We start from the raw sequence: 17680 nt of genomic DNA, 5'->3' as shown, positions 1-17680 counted from the left end.
GACACATACATACATACACATTGTGTATATATATATATATATATATATATATATATATATATATATATATATATATATATATATATTAGCATCACCGGATAAGAAAACCTGTAGAAAAGATACATTAGCCTTATTACATCATCTACACAGTGAAGGACACGAAGTAAGCAAAACAAAAGTCCAATTATGCAAAACAGAAGTAAACTATCTAGGACATTCTCTAAATAAAGATGGACACACTATTGTGGCAAGCAGAAAAACAGCAGTGCTGCAAGCACCAAAACCACAAATAAAGAAGCAAATTATGTCATTTCTAGGCTTAACTAATTACTGTAGAAGTTGGATACCAAATGACGCTGAAATGGTAGCTCCATTAAGTACATTTATGAAAAATATCTAAAAATGTCATCACTTCTAGAGTGGAATTTAGAAGCTGAAGCAACATTCTGTGAAATAAAAATAGAATAGGATGTGCGGTTGTTACAGCAACAAAAGTTTTGAAAGCTATCAAGTGACCATCAAAATTATTCAATGCAAGCTGCACAACTAGTAACACTAAAGCATGTAAATTAATGAAAGATCAAAATGTTACAATACACACAGATAGCCAATATGCATTCTCAGCAGTACACACATTTGCACAACACTGGCAAAATAGAGGAATGATAACATCAACAGGAAAACCTGTAACACATGGAGAACTATTAAAATAATTATTAAAAGCGGTACATTTACCAGCTAAAATAGCAATATGCAAATATGCGGCACACACCAACGGAACGGAGGCAATATCACGTTTGCAGACAAAACAGCAAAACAAACAGCAGAAGAAGAAATACAAGTTTTTAAACTACAAGCTAGTGACATGAATTATGATATACTAAAAGACATACAACAACAAAGTACTCCAAAAGAAAAAGATAAATGGATAAAAAAAATATATATAATTTAAAAAAACGGAGCCACGTTGAACAAAGAAGACATCTATGTATGTCCAGACAATAAACCAATCTTACCAAAAAATCTGTATAAGTGACCAGCAGTATTGAGCCATGGTTGTACTCATGTCTCAACAGGAGGGAATATGAATCTTATACAGAAGTACTATACTACCTACAGCTTTTATTCTTATTCAAAAAAAATTTTGTAGGGCATGCATGACCTGTGCGAGGCCAATTCCCCAAACCACAACACCCGTTCCAGCATCTATGCATGGATTTTATGGAACAAAATAGGAGTGAAGAAAAACAGTATTGTCTGGTCATAGTAGATGCATTTTCAAAGTGGGTAGAAATATTTCCTACAGGAAAAGCAGATGCGCTAACAGTAGCAAAAGCATTATGCAAAGATATAATACCAACATATGGTATACCCGAAAAACTATACAGTGAGAAAGAATCCCATTTTGTAAATCAATTAATCAAAAATATAGGACCATTATTCCAAATTGATCTCAAAAACCACTGTGCTTATCATCCACAAAGCACAGGACTAGTGGAAAGGAAAAATGTAACAATTAAAAACAGACTAAAGAAATGTATGGAAGTAAACAATTTAGGAACCATACTGGGAAAACACACACAGGTCTAACAATAGGACCCCTGACCAAAAGCCCTCTCAAGGTCCACATTGTCAATGGACCCTTAACAAAAAATTAATGGTTTACTATTACCACAGGTGTATCGGGGCAAAACAATAATTGGTTGCTCATGGCGGAGCAAGCGGAAAAAGACTGGCCAAATTACTGGTAGTACCTCACATGCCATCCAATACGGGGGAAATGGGATACTCTGGTCAATACATATATTATATTATATTTATTATTCTACTTATTTTTTGTCTGGTTTTGTATCATCCCGTGAGGTATATATTACTTTTTGTTATGTTTGGATGTATTTGTTTGGTTTGTTTGCTTGTGAATCTGGACTATCCATTAAGTAAGACTACTTATTATGTTGAATGGGGCAGGAAATATAAGATTTTCTTCATCCTGTTCCTTCTCAAGCATAGGTGTGTAAATATGTGTTTAGTTGCTAAAGTTGAATTGTCTATTGATAATGAATGAATTAATTACTGGCCCCGGGAGATAGTGAAGAAGCTAAATTCTTTAAAAATCGAATAACTCTGAAACATCAAGACCCAAATCTAGTGTTTAACCATATCACTCCCTGATGGACAAAATATACAACCCAATGCCACACTGTTCAACACATCCAGATGGGGTTTCCAATTATGGGCATGGTCAAGTGGACTAGACCAATATTTCCCGGGGATTGTTTTTATAAATCAAACCATGCGCAACACCGAACAACCCAGAGTGAACACCTGTACTAAACGCGCTGGAGTCACAGTTGTAAGCGTACCATTTGATGATGTGGATAAATGTTCAAAGTAACAATTGGTGTGTAATAATTGGTTCCTCCTTTGGCTGTTAATTGGTTACTCATGGCAAAAAAGGTTTTAATTGAAGTAATCAGCAAAACAACTCCTGAATGAAATTGCACTACATGGGACAAAATCTAGCCTGTAACCAAAGAAACAAAGCAGAAACCAATATTTGATAAACATGAGACAAAAGCTAATTACACCTGCATTAACATACTAATCTCTGGACAACAGTTAGGAAACTTACCATCAGACAACTGCTTACACATGTATCAATATTTGTACGAAAATTGTTAACACGCCTGAACAGTTCGATATCCGAACATTGGTAAAGAACTACACGTGATGTAAACTGGCAAAGTGTTGTAGATCCAACTTATATCGATGCAATTGGTGTCCAAAGAAGTGTATCTGACGACTACAAATTGGTAGATCAAATTGCAGCTGGATTTGAATCATCCGTCTACTGGTGGTGTACGATTAACAAGAATGTTGACAGAATAAGCTATGTCCACTACAACGTACAGAGACTAGGAAATTGGACACAGGCCGGATTTGAAGCCGTCGCTGATCAACTCGCCGCCACCTCCCTTATGGCCTTTCAAAACCGTATGGCGCTAGACATGTTGTTAGCGGAAAAAGGAGGCGTGTGCGCAATATTTGGTGAACAGTGTTGCACGTTCATACCAAACAACACTGATACAGAAGGTAGCCTGACCAAAGCACTGGAAGGCTTGCGCACCCTCAACGGTAAAATGAAAGAGCACTCCGGCATAGACACATCTATGTGGGATGGATGGTTGGATGTGTTCGGCAAATCCAAATCCTGGTATCGTCAATTCTAGTATCTATGGCTGTATTTGCAGCCATACTGACGTTGTGTGGATGTTGTTGTATTCCCTGTCTGCGTTCTCTGCTTAACCGTTTGATCACCACAGCGATTGTCCCAGCAGATGATAGAACTGTTCAGATGCACCTTCTGGCGGACAACAAGGAAGATGAATCTTATGACGGGGATACCTACCTGGACGGTGTTCCTGATCTGTTTTCAGACCCTGGTGACTATATATATAGAAAAAATATAAAAATATGATGATGTTGAACTCTGAGTGTAAACATAACTTGGCCCTAAGGAAATTAACTATTAACTGAAAATCGCAAGAAGTTATTAGGGATAAAAAGATTCTGGGGAAGTTATGTGATAAACAGGAGGGAAATGTTAGAATAATTATGTATATATTATCACACTAACTTTAGTATGCTTAAAGTACGTTGCTTTAGTTATTTAGCTATTGTGCTCAAGTTGGACTTTTTCTAATGTGAGCAAGGGCAAATACTTCTTGTCTGAGGGGTGGCCTCAGCTGTAGATGTTATCTTTGTTTGAGCCCGCCGACAGCCAAGGACTTCAACCGACTTCAGCGAAGATGGGATGACGGCACGCGGACGAGGCAGAGACTTCAAGGACCTCAACAAGATAAGATTCCAACACGCAGACGAAGCGGTGACGGGGCGAAAGCACAAGGCCCCCAGAACATTCCGTCACGTATCGCGCGTCCTGGACCTGCTTTGCATAAAATATGTGACCACTCCTTTTAGAGGCAACCTTAGTATTGCTGACTGTGGAACTCCTGAATAAAAAGAGGGATGCAAGAGCTGGACCTTAGAGCGTAGGGCGAGACTGTGACTAATGGTCCGGCTCCATGCGTTCTCCTCATGAGCTAAATTGAACTCTGTCTCTGACTGATTCCTTGCTTCTTGTCTGATTAATAGATGTCAACAGTGTTTGCACCTGACAGGTAGTGTGTGTGTATATGTATATAGATATATGTATGTATGTATGTATGTTTTTCTTGCAAATTTACATTCATCATAAAGTGGCCAAAGAGGATTTTATGTCTGTTTTTCATAGTGTGAATACAAACATTGTTTTGTATATTATGGCTGTCCGTAAATCATCAGAATTGCAGCTCAGTTAATAAATATGGTCTTCCTCTCCAACTTTGTGTCTGAGTTTTTAGTGTTTGTTCCAACAGGCATGGGAATCAACTTAAATATGGTGCAAAGTTGTTCCGTTTATGAGGTAGTGATGCTCAAAGAAAAAAAACAATAACAAAAGACAGTCGATTGAACAGTGTTCTAAATGAATGATTGCATTTGTTTTTAACATTCACCTAAGTAAAAATTGCTGCATTTGCCCACTTTCTGATCAAATACAACACGAGCTGAGGCTGCCTAAACCGAGCCGACATTTTGATTGCCTACTCTTTCATGTTTCTATTTGTCATATTTATAGAAATATTTATTATACACATTGACTTTCTACAGCTGGTGTAATGTTTTAATGCAAGTATGAAGTCATTACTCTTGCTAATCGGACAACAAACTGCGGCTCTCAGTAAGGGGCTGCACATGAGCACATAATGGCACAAGAGACCGGGGTGGAATAACCCGCCTTTGTGTCACTTCTACGGCTTCTACTGCAAAAAGCTCTCCTGGGTTGTAGTAATAAATTGAGTAATCAAACAGAAGTCAAAGTATTTTGTATCCTTTTTGACAGCGCTGGCAAGACTCAAGGGGAACTGCACTTTTTTTCCCCTTATCTTTCACAATCCTAATAAAAGACAAGAAGACAAAAGTTGTATTATTTTGCATTCTAATATGTAAAAATCGGCTCATTCTTAGTGACTGGCAATACAGATAATGGAAGCATTCCATTTTGCCTCTCAATTACTTTAAAAATGCATCCAAAAACCGTCAAGAATACTTAATTTACGTTCCGTCACCTGTATAATAAGCAAACTGGAGCAATATTGTTATTGTAAGAGCAAACACTTAAGGACTCTTTTTCTAGAGTCATAACACATCGTCTTGAGACGACATGCTTAGGCATTAGCAGTAAGCTAATGCCTAAGATAGCTTTTTTGTGTCAGCAGCTTTTGAGTTTGTAATGCACAACACAATGCGCTAGGACACCAATCTGTACCAACTGAAAAACATGAACAATCATATAGCAGTGTCTGTAAAATATTAGCCCTCAATTCATGTTTTGTTTGTACACAGCGAGCTCGACAGTGAATGTATTGTAGTTGTACTAACAATAGCATGGTGTGCTGCATGTATCATGGTCAATATTATAGTGACTCACTTGATGGACAGTTGTCTGTTTGGTCCAGCTGGGGAAGTTTTTTCAAGTTGACTTTGGGTAAGCAATCCATAAATGTCCGCATAGCTTAGCTCCAAGTTCCACATTTATACCTGCAAGTCACGCCGAACTCACTCTCTCGGCTTCCTTTTTCGCCAACGTTTCACCCTCTATTTGTGCTTGCTTCTGTAACCAGCAGCATCCTCCGTATATTCAGGTTCAAAAAGATAAAGTTGTGAATCCTTATTTGTCCAAAAATCCTCCTCGTCTGTTACCAAGTCTGCCATGATTACAACATACTTGCGTTTGTTTCGGGAAGTAGAACACACATTCCTGATGTTGGAAGTGTGCTGCTTTGGAAACGGAAATAAATGTGCTGTGGAAAGAAGTTATGGTTGTCACGGCGCGGTCTCGAACCCACAATTCTCCCGCAGCAAGATCCAACACTCTGTCTGGTAGCATGCCAGGACACGTCCCCGCACGCGCCGAACGCTTCACACCCACGCTTCGCCGCAGCTGCAGATTGTCAGCGATCAGCGCACCTGGCAGTAATCAGGAGGACAGCATAAAGACCAGTCACGCCTTGGACCCTACGCCGGAACGTTGTTAACTCTCAGTAGTAAGCATTACGTCTCTGGCTTCCCTCTTGTTGTCCTCGCCCATGTTCTCTGTGTCCTTTTTGTCTCTTTGACTCAAGTCCCTTTTCTCCCTTGCAGTTCCCGCCTTGTTCCATGTGCTTGAGCTCTGTGCCTCGACCTCCATCCGGATTTTGGACTGCCTCCCTCGATCCTCGACCCTTGCCTGGACACGGACCTTGTCGCTTCTCTCCTGCCCTCGACCTTCTGCCTGTCCCCGGACTTCCTTTGTGCCTCGCCCTCTTGGACTAACGAAGAATTCATCCATCACGCACGTACAACATCCTCTGGTATTATTTACATGGTTAATTTCACACTTAGTCCTGCAACCAACACGTAGAGTAGCATACACCTCCCACACAATCATTAAAGGTTACAATAAACCTTTTTTATTATCTTTTTATTTTTATTTTTTTAACACACTGTAGCACTTTGAGGTTGTTTACTCAATGTAAAGTGCTTTTTATAAATAAAATATATTATTATTATTAAACCTGGTAACCTGAGTTTCTTCGTGGTGTTGTCTCCTTCCACCCCTCGCGTACATAACACTGGTAAATGACCAAAATATGGCAAATATTGTATATATTACTTATTGTTATGAATGTGTCTGTTACTACATTGTATATATACTTCTAGTGTGTATATAACATTTTAAGGAGGGCTTTAAAGGCTACAACGGTGACCCACACTAGCCGCATTTTGCAAGCGTTTTTTTAATCATCTTTAGGATCCTAAAAACAAAAGACGTGTATTAATGTCTCTCATAATGATTCTGAACAATAGGCAAAGATCACATTCAACTAAATATTACATCATTTTCACATTAAACTCTGATCTGGCTCAGGTGAGCAGGCTACTCTATGAAAACACTGTGTTGTAAGTTATAAAAATGTATTAATATTGTTGGTAATCAATGTCACCCGGCTTTTCTGCAGTTAACGTATCATTTTAGCAACTACCTTTTCCAACGGATGCAGCATTAATTTCCCCGAGTCAGTTTTGGCCACACACATCTATCTTCTTCCTTACCTTCATACTGACCCGACCATTTCTTTTTCTATTTCTGCCTGTGTTCAGTTCTCAGAGACACGGTGATGACAGGCTGACAACCGCTCTGTCGTTCGCTCCAAAAAACGGGAAGAAGCACCTCCAACTGACCTCTGATTGGCCAGAACATGCCAAACTCAAGCGCATGGCTACTTTCAATTAACTGGGCATGTCAAGCCACGCAAACGTCTGCGGTCAATTTCAAACTGATTGCAATGTAACAAAAAAGTGTGCTTGGAATTGCACGTGAGCACACTTCAATACATCTGAATTTTTACTTGCGTACAATGTTTTCTGGATTAGAACGTACGTCTATTTTTAGTAGGAAATGCACGCAACTCTTAATACACAAGGCCCCAGTAGAGGGCGGTGAATGGTGATAAATTACTTTTTTGTACAGGGTGTTCACAAAGTGTCTTTACAATGTTAATCAAATAGGTTCTCTTGTATAAAAGTGATGATGCAATTCCCTTATTTGTATTTATTTATATATGTATTTATTTGACAGGGACAGTACAATGAAACATTGCTACCCATAGGTAACTGATGTCAAAGTACATAAGACTTATAGCCACAGGGTAATTTGCAACCCTTGTCCCTGGTTAGGCTTTTTAAAAAAAAGTTGAGAGAAGTGTAAAACACAAACAAAAGGATTAAGACAAGTACAAAAATAAAAACGCGATGAGGTGGCGACTTGTCCAGGGTGTACCCCGCCTTCCGCCCGATTGTAGCTGAGATAGGCTCCAGCGCCCCCCGCGACCCCAAAGGGAATAAGTGGTAGAAAATGGATGGATGGATGGATGGATGAAAATAATTGGCTCCATTTGTCCCTACTACATGCAGTTCTAGTGCTCACACTTCTGATTTTCCTCAAGCCACTTTTTCAGTTTTGTGGAGAAATGTTTAATGTCCGACTGTGACTTTAACTCCAGTGGCAAAGAGTTCCACAGATGTGAGGTCTTCACTGAGAACGCAGACTGACCCAGAGGCGTCCGGCACCTTTTCACTCTGCAGCTCCCACCGACTGCAGCTCGAGTCTGCACACCTTCACTACTCTATTTTTGTACTTCTTTACACATCACATCAGGGGCTAATCCATTAAGACACTTAAAAATAGCTTTTAAAAATGAGAAATGTGTAAAATTATCAAAACTCATCTTGTTATATTTTTGAGTAATAAGGCAGTGATGATGCTTCATTGGTTTTTTATCAAATATATTTAGTGTTTGTTTTGTATAATGACAACAGAGGCTTCACTACTCATTTCGTGGCCTGTCCCCAGACCATGGTACAATAAGATATATGGGATGAAATCATTGCATGCATGTAAACTTGTGCAGCTTGAACAGATAAACATGGTCTAATAAGCCTGAAAGAGTTCATATTTATTTTTATAGTCTTCGTCATTTTTATATTATGGCCATCAAATTTTAGCTTAGGGTCCAAAATAACACCCAAATATTAAAATTCCTTTATATGCTCTATTTTATTTAGATTAATGTTAACCTGAATTTCATTTAATGCTTGTTTCTTCAGAGAGAAACACATTGAGAATGTTTTGCTATAATTTAGGGTTAAACAGTTATTTTGAAGCCATGTTCATACTTCCGCAAGCTGTCTGTTTAATATCTCTGAAGCCTGTTGAGGGGTGTTGGCTGCCACATAAATGATTGTATCATCTGCATACATTTGGCATATGGTATTTGTGCAAATATTGGGGAGGTCATTAATATATATACTGAAAAGCAGCCTTAACACACACTGCACAATATTTTGTAATAATTTCCACTTTTTTTTGCTTTTGTAATGACTTTGTTAAATTGTACCATGGACACCCTGTATCATCCATCCATCACTCCATCTTCTTCCGCTTATCCAAAGTCGGGTCGCGGGGGAAGCAGCCTAAGAAGAGAAGCCCAGACTTCCCTCTCCAAAGCTGCCTCCTCCAGCTCTTTTCCGGGGGTGTTCTAAGGTCAGCTGGGAGACATAGTTCTAGGTCCTAGGTCAGGGGTCGGCAACCCAAAATGTTGAAAGAGCCATATTGGACCAAAAACTTTAACTTAACTTTAAAATACAAAAAAATAATCTGTCTGGAGCTGCAAAAAATTAAAAGCCTTATATAAGTGTTATAATGAAGGCAACACATGATGTAAGTGTCTATATTAGCTATATTAGCCTACTATCAAAGGCTGATGCAAATCTTCGTTGACAGAAATGTTGTATTTTAATTTTTATTCCACACATTTTTGCAACATTGGAAATCGTTAGTAAAATGGAGGCTTCTCACAGGATGAGATAACTTCTGGAAATTACTGGCTCGGAATGGCCAAAGGTATATACCTGTATATATGTGTGTGTCCAAGTTTAAGGAAACGACAGGCTGTCTTCTAATGGATTTATTACAATCTTTGCAAGCTTGGTAACGTTTGCTGTGGTCTGGAACAACATGGCGCACAAACAACTATGAGAAATGCAGCCAATATTACATATAGATAATGTGTCATGAGACATGCAAATATAAATGAAATACAAAGAGGACATAAGTAAAGTAAAATCAAAAATATAACTACAAACGAGGCATAATGATGCAATATGTACATACAGCCTGCCTAAATAGCATGTTAGCATCGATTAGCTTGCAGTCATGCACTGACCATATATGCCTGATAAGCACTCCAGCATATCAATAAAATCAACAAAGCTCACCTTTGTGCATTCACGCACAGCATAAAATGTTTGGTGGACAAAATGAGACAAAGAAGGAGTGGCATAAAACACCTCTTTCTGTGGCAGCGTCAGAAAAAGTTGTACATGTAAACAAACTACGATGAGTTCAAGGCTCGCTGAAATTAGTAGGACAAAACGGTGCTTACCAAATACTCTCATCAGAGAATCATGTTTAATATAAACAGTGGGATTTCTAACATTTAGGGAGGTTTGTGTCATGTTTGTCCTCCTACAGAAAATATACTAAAACAATTTTTTTTTTTTTTTCTTTATCTTTTTCCATTTTCAAACATCTCTGAAAGAGGTCCAGGGAGCTACTAGGGCGGGGCTAAAGAGGCGCATGCGGCTCTAGAGCCGCGGGTTGCTGACCCCCGTCCTATGTTTCCCCCGTGGTCGGACGTGCCCTAAATAACTCCCCAGAGGGAAAAGGGCATTCTGACCAGATGCCCGAACCACCTCATCTGGCTCCTCTCGATGTGAAGGAGAGGAGCAGTGGCTTTACTCTGAGCTCCTCCAGAATGAGCTTCTCTCACCCTATCTCTAAGAAAAAGCCTCGCCACATGACGGAGGAAACTATTTTCGGCTGCTTGCACTCGTGATCTTGTCCTTTCGATCACAACCCAAAGCTCATGACCGTAGGTGAGATCGACCGGTAAATTGAGAGCTTTGCCTTCTGGCTCAACTCCTTTTTCACCGACAGACTGCAGATTGTATTAGACATTTTATTAATTTCATTACAGACACTATCATATTTTTGTTCATTTTTATTTTTTCTAATAGATTGCAGAATGGGGTCAACCCTTTCGTTTCTCTTGAATTAAAATGATCCGTGCTAAGAACTTTGTGGCCCAGTGTACAAAGCAAGGGCTGTGGAGGAATTGTTAGAGGAGTTTGGTGTAAAAGAAATACACAAAAAGAGAGAATTTTGTCGGAAAAGCTTGGATTACCAGAGAATGTTTTGACTTACCGACAGAGGAGGCGTTCCGTCGTCCTCCACAGTCACGATGAGTCGGTACTCCTGCTGGCGCTCCCGGTCAGGAGGGGCCGGGCGTGTCACCATCTCTCCTGTCATGCGGTCCATGCGGAAGGTCAGGTCTTGGTTTCCGGCAGTGATGTAATAAAACAGCATGGCATTAGGACCCGTGTCCCAGTCGGTAGCCATCACACGCAGGACTGATGTTCCTCCTCCGACATTCTACATTGGGAAGCATAAAATAGCACATTTATAGCTGGGGAAAAAGTGCAATTAGGACATATTAACCCTTTGGGGCGTACATCATCATTAAGTAGTGATTGGTCAAACAATAGTGAAGCATTGATGGCGTCTGAAACACAAGAAGTGATACTTTGTCCCTCCATGCGCCTGCCACTTGAAGAAGAAGACGTGGAACAGAAACAAAAGCTGTGTCATTTGAATACAAAGCACTAAATAAGGTAAATGTTCCTTTTTTCCTGTTTACTATTTGGATAATTGTCCAGAGATGTATGCCACATATTCCTTTCTGCACAGCTATTTGTTATATATAATTATATAGTTGCTAAATTATAATTTGCAGGTCAAATGCATTATTTTTAAATCCATCAGATGGCGGAAGAACATTATGAAACACAGTATTAGTGCAACGTCAATACAGCTCGAGTAAATAGAGTTGAGTGTATTCAACATTTTTGGATTTATACATTTTTTTCTAAATGTTTTGCTCAAATCTCTCGATCAACTTTAGTCCTAAATGAAAATAGCTAAGACTTTGTGTTTTTTTATTTGTAATAAATGCCCATTTGAACTGATTATATAATTTTTTTTTATTTAAAAAAATGTGCATTATCCATGTACTGATTTAAAATAACAAATAAAAACATCACAACTGCTGTTACAATTCAAGACTGAAGCTGATTAAGAAAGTGTATATGTTTATACACTCTTAACTCTCTGAGGACCTTTTTGTCCTGGTGCTACTTAACTGAGCTATAATTAATTCCCAGTGCATCGTTGATATAAGAAAAAAAATTAGGAAAAAATATTAAACTTTTGTTTTGTTTTTTTAATTTATTTTTATTGAGACAAAAATAATCTATGTATTTAATATTTGTTTACTTACTATGGTATATTGTTTGTTTATTATTTATTTATTCACTGTTGTGTTACAGAGAACAAGGAAATAGGATAAAATGGCTATGGTATGAAAAGGGGTAGGATTAAATAAGCTCAGCTTCTTCCGACTCCTTTTCGGACGTGCTGTAATGAAACAACTGGAAATATGTGATGAATTACATTGTATTGAATGCATGTTCGAAATAGACTGAAACTGAACTGAACTGAACTGAAATTTGACTATGAAAAAAACCTTGGAAAAAAAAATTATTCCAGTGGGAGTAAGACAACCAGTGTTATGGCCAAAAATAAAGCAAAAATGTACCCAAAAGGACGAAAACGTACTCAAATATCCTCTCAGGGTTAAATGAAGCAAGAAACAATCCAAAAGTGCCAGTGAGGCCGCTCTCGCTCTTTGTGTGTCCTTCCCACCTCGCTTATGCTGACGTTGTAGCCTCGTGGACTCTCAACAACAGGTGCGTTGTCGTTGACGTCGAGGATGTTGATTGTGAGGGAGTGGTCCGTGTGTCTGGGAGGGGAGCCGTTGTCGATGGCTCGCACCTGCAACAGCACACCGACGAGCATTCAGACACAGAATATGAACATATACAACTGGCAGAGTACACTTCACTAAAATAAACACTAACTTTCATTATTAAAACAAATGTGATTTAAAATACTGTATATTTTTTATTGGGGTGTAGGGGGAGCAGTAATTCATTAAACTGATACCAGATCCAATTAAACGGGGCTTCAAACGTACGGCCCGAGGGCTGGATCAGGCCCGCAAACAGGTTTTATCCGGGCCACGGGATTAATTTTTTAAGTATAAAAATTAAGCTGAAATTTTTGAATGAAAGAAACTGCTGTTCTAAATGTGTCCACTGAATGGCGAAATAGCAATTATTTGTATCTTTGTAGATGATGCTACATATGTACAAAATAAACCACACGATGTTAGTGCACCAGTCGACGAAAATGATCAAACTACATAAATAACATCCTGTGATTTGATTTTAATATACTTTTTTATCTTGATAGATTGAAAATGAACAGCAATGAGTTGACTGATGAACATTATCACATAATTTATTCAGAAATATAAATAACGACAAACCCCTGGGTCCTGAAGACTTGCGCTGCTCAGCTAACTGGGATTTTGCACTCCATCTTCAACCTGAGTCTGAAGCTAGAACGGATACCAGTGCTGTGGAAAATATCCTGCATAGTGCCGGTGCCCAAGAAGCCCATCCCATCGGGCTCAAATAACTTCAGACCTGTTGCCCTGACGTCCCAGGTCATGAAGGTCCTCGAGAGACTTGTGCTGGATCAGCTGAGACCACTGGTGGCTCCTTCCCTGGATCCTCTACAGTTTGCATATCAGCCCCATGTAGGAGTGGATGATGCTGTTATCTACCTGCTGCATCATGCTCACTCTCACCTGGATGGTGGGAGGGGCACTGTGAGGATCATGTTTTTTGATTTCTCCAGTGCCTTTAACACCATTCAGCCAATTCTGATGAGTGACAAATTGCTTAGGATGGGTGTCAGTTCATCCATTGTCTCCTGGATCACTGATTACTTGTCTGACAGGCCCCAGTTTGTGCGACTGGGGATCTCCCTGTCGGATACTGTGGTCAGTGGTGTAGGTGCTCCACAGGGGACCGCCCTGTCTCCTTTCCTGTTCACCCTGTACACCTCAGACTTCCAGTATAGTTCCAGGTCCTGCCACCTGCAGAAATACTCTGACGACTCTGCTGTGGTCGGGGGTATCAGAGAGGGACAGGAATTGGAGTACACGACACTGATCGCTGACTTTGTGGAGTGGTCTCAGGCGAACCATCTGGTCCTTAATGTGGACAAGACCAAGGAGCTGGTCATCAACTTCAGGAAGAGAGTGACCCCGGTGGAGCCCATCAAGATCCAGGGCCGGGAGGTGGCAGTCGTGGAGCAGTACAAGTACCTGGGAGTCTACTTGAACAGCAGACTGGACTGGAAGGACAACTGCAAAGCTGTTTACAAGAAGGGCATGAGCAGACTCTTTTTCCTGAGGAAGCTTAGGTCCTTTAATGTGTGCAGCAAGCTGTTGGAGATCTTTTATCAGTCTGTTGTGGCCAGTGCCCTGTACTTTGCAGTGGTTGGTTGGGGGAACAGCACCAGCAAAAGGGACTCAAACCAGATTGATAAACTGATCCGGAAAGCCGGCCAAACTATTGGCACGCAGTTGGAGGCGTTTGTGTCAGTGAGGGACAGGAGGACACTGGACAAACTGCTCTCCATCATGGACAATCCTGCCCACCCACTCCACCTGACAATTGAGGGACAGCGGAGTTCATACTCCAATAGGCTCCTTCAGCTTCCTTCCCGCACTGTGCGATTCAAGAACTCCTTCATTCCACACTCCATCCAGCTGTATAATCACTCGCCATACAGCAATAGATGATATCTGCCTATTACCTGACACCTTCTATGTCAGCTACTTCTCTTTGTTTATAATGTCTATTTTCTATTTCCTGCTGGATCTACTCTCTATTTTATGCTGCTGCTGTCACATATACTGTATATACTGTAATATTGTACATGGTCATTGGTATATATTGTATATATGTTATAGACATAATATAATATATCTGTATGTATATTATTCTGTACACATATCATGTATATATTCGTATATATGTTAGATTTTTTTATCGCTATATTAGTCTATTTATACCTGCATTGTCCTTTCCATCCTTACACTTTCCATCATTGTAACTGAGCTACTGTGTTGAACAATTTCCCTTGTGGATCATTAAAGTTTGTCTAAGTCTAAGTCTAAGTCTAAAGATAGAATACTATTAACCGTAACATGTAAGTGTAAAAAAAAGTGAAGTGAATGAATTAACTCATATTATGTTTTGCATATGGTGAATGTTTATATTCATCTTGGAGAAAGCGAACCACCAAGTTTAATTAAACAGTGGTATTTCAGTTTCAGCACATAATAAGATAAGGCCCCTTAGTTTGATATTTGCAGGTGGTTTGGATCACTTCTCGTAAGAAAGAGGCCCTAATTGGGACTTTGGAATGCAAAAGTGATAGCCCTATCCTTGAGAAGAGACTACATGTCTAGCTCAACGTCCACATTTAAGTTATGACTTAAAGCAGTTGTTTGCCAGACACTTACACGGACATTTTCTTTTATGGTCAGGGTGTGCTGTCCTGACTTAGCACACACCCAGATACAGGAAGGAGGAATATAAAACTGATGGTTTGACTTCTCCAAGTTAGGAGAGACACATTTTTTGACTTGACCTCCTCCAGGAACTGCAGTCCTGTATAACGACGCTCGCTTGTAATTGAGCAACTGTTAGTTCAGTAAAGCATCTTCGAGGTCTTTTTTTATCCATCCGCATTGCCGTGTTGCCCTTCTGCCCGGGAGGGGGTGACAAGACCAGAAATACACATCAAAACCCAACAACATTATGATTTATCTGAAGTTGTCTTTATTTTTAATTTATCGTACCGTGATTTTACCACTTGGGAGTCGATTTTTCTCCATGTGGCCCCCGATCTAAAATGAGCTTGACACCCCTGATCTAGCTAAACCCTCAGGGGACAAGGGCTTACATTTGTGTCCTTAGTAAAATTGTGCTGTATTTTAGACATACTTTTTTGTTGTGTTACTTCATTTTACATTATTTTTTTCTAAGATGTTTTGAATTAAAAAATAATGTCACAAATGTTCAATACACTGGGGCATGTTAGGCAATATCCCCAAGCCAAACAAAACATTATGTCCTTAATTTTTCAAACAGCATAAAAACATTTTGGATTCATATTTTTAGTTTTAGTTTTTTTTGGCTTAATCTTTTTTATCAACATCAAGTTCAAACAAAAATACCAAACATGTAATGTTTTTTTTCACTTTGAAGGCCTTTAGGTCAAATGATGTCGCAGTTTTCAATTAGTGTACATTTGCATAACATGAGTTATTTTACAATCGTTTTTTATTTTAACACTTTAAAGGCCTTTCGATCAGTAAAATAACTCATGTTATGCAAATTTATACAAATTGAAAATCGTGACATCAGTTGATCATCATATTTTTGTAAAATTTGCTAAAAAAAAATCATTTTGTCCTAAACAAAAATATCAAACATAAAATGTTTCTTTTTTTTTTTTTTTTTTTACATTTTGAGTCTTTTGAAGGCATTTTTAATTAAATAATGTCAAAGGGTTCAGTTAGTTTATATTTGCATAACATGAGTTCTTTAACTAATTATCAGTGGCCTAGTGGTTAGAGTGTCCGTCCTGAGATCGGTAGGTTGTGAGTTCAAACCCCGGCCGAGTCATACCAAAGACTATACAAATGGGACCTATTACCTCCCTGCTTGGCACTCAGCATCAAGGGTTGGAATTGGGTGTTAAATCACATAAATTATTCTCGGGCGCGGCCACCGCTGCTGCTCACTGCTCCCCTCACCTCCCAGGGGGTGATCAAGGGTGATGGGTTCAAATGCAGAGAATAATTTCGCCACCCTAGTGTGTGTGTGACAATCATTGGTAGTTTAACTTATTAATGAATTAATCATCTGATCAAAAGGCCTTAAAAAGTCATTAAATGTTTGATATTTCTATTTACGACTAACGTTTTTGAGAATGTTGGTCAAAAACAATAAAAACAAATTAATTATGTGTGTGAATGTGAGTGTGAATGTTGTCTGTCTATCTGTGTTGGCCCTGCGATGAGGTAGCGACTTGTCCAGGGTGTACCCCGCCTTCCGTCCAAATGCAGCTGAGATAGGCTGCGGCACCCCCTGTGACCGCGAAAGGGACAAGCGGCAGAAAATAGTGTCTTCCACAAGATTAAAGTGGCCCGGCACGTCATTCAATGTGGTCTTCCACATCATTTGATGTGGTCTTTCATGTCATTTAATGTGGCAACTGCTCCTGCCAGTGAAAGTAAGATGTATGCATGTATGCAGTACATTTAACATTCCCACCTTAAGCAGGTAGCGATCCACAGACTCTCTGTCCAGCGGAGCATTGACATAGACCTCCCCATAAGTGTGATTCACGGTCTTGATTTTAAACACATCTTCCATATTGCCTGCGACTAGCGAGAAGTTGACCTAAGAAGCAATGAAGAAAGAGACAAGCAGACCAACAGATCAGTGTGTTCTGGAATGATTTGAAACTGCAATCCATCTAATCAAAAGAGACATTTGAACTCTCTCACCAGCCCATTAAGCCCAGCATCTCGATCTCTTCCGAGCACCACGGCCACTTTCTTCCCCATGGGGGTATTTTCCAAAATGTCCACTGAAGTGTCAGATGTGATGTCAAACTCTGGACTGTTGTCATTCTCATCCAGTATGGTGATTGACACCTGTCAAGAGAAACCGTCAGACGAGGCTCGATTCATACGGACACTAAACATGTTGATGCTGCAGAAGAGCAGAAGGGCTTACCTTCTGTTGGTCCAATGAAAGATGCAAAGAATAGAATCTTGATGTCATAAAGTTTTTCACAGCAATACATATAATCATACTGACTTATTGTACGGCAATGACATCATTAAGACGTAAAATAACAGCTGCTTTAAGAGACTGAAAGCAGAGAGGGTCTCTTTCTTCAAGTTCATCCCAAAGGTGTTTGGTGGGG

General features: G+C 39.5%; 1 protein-coding gene across 1 annotated transcript in view; it reads right to left on the bottom strand.

The window, feature by feature from the left end:
- cdh23 (cadherin-related 23) overlaps positions 1 to 17680 on the bottom strand; it is a 626035-nt gene that overhangs the window by 115560 nt on the left and 492795 nt on the right. Inside the window, exons 34-37 of the mRNA XM_061961466.1 lie at positions 17256 to 17405; positions 17020 to 17148; positions 12464 to 12592; positions 10907 to 11134 (exon numbers count right to left, since the gene is read on the bottom strand). Of these exons, the coding sequence (XP_061817450.1) occupies positions 10907 to 11134; positions 12464 to 12592; positions 17020 to 17148; positions 17256 to 17405 (636 nt within the window). The remainder of the gene's footprint in view (positions 1 to 10906; positions 11135 to 12463; positions 12593 to 17019; positions 17149 to 17255; positions 17406 to 17680) is intronic.

This window comes from Nerophis lumbriciformis, linkage group LG02 (assembly GCF_033978685.3).
Source record: "Nerophis lumbriciformis linkage group LG02, RoL_Nlum_v2.1, whole genome shotgun sequence".
NCBI lineage: Eukaryota > Metazoa > Chordata > Actinopteri > Syngnathiformes > Syngnathidae > Nerophis > Nerophis lumbriciformis.
The sequence above is the reverse complement of the archived record's forward strand: the minus strand, read 5'-3'. Positions and strand labels throughout refer to the sequence as shown.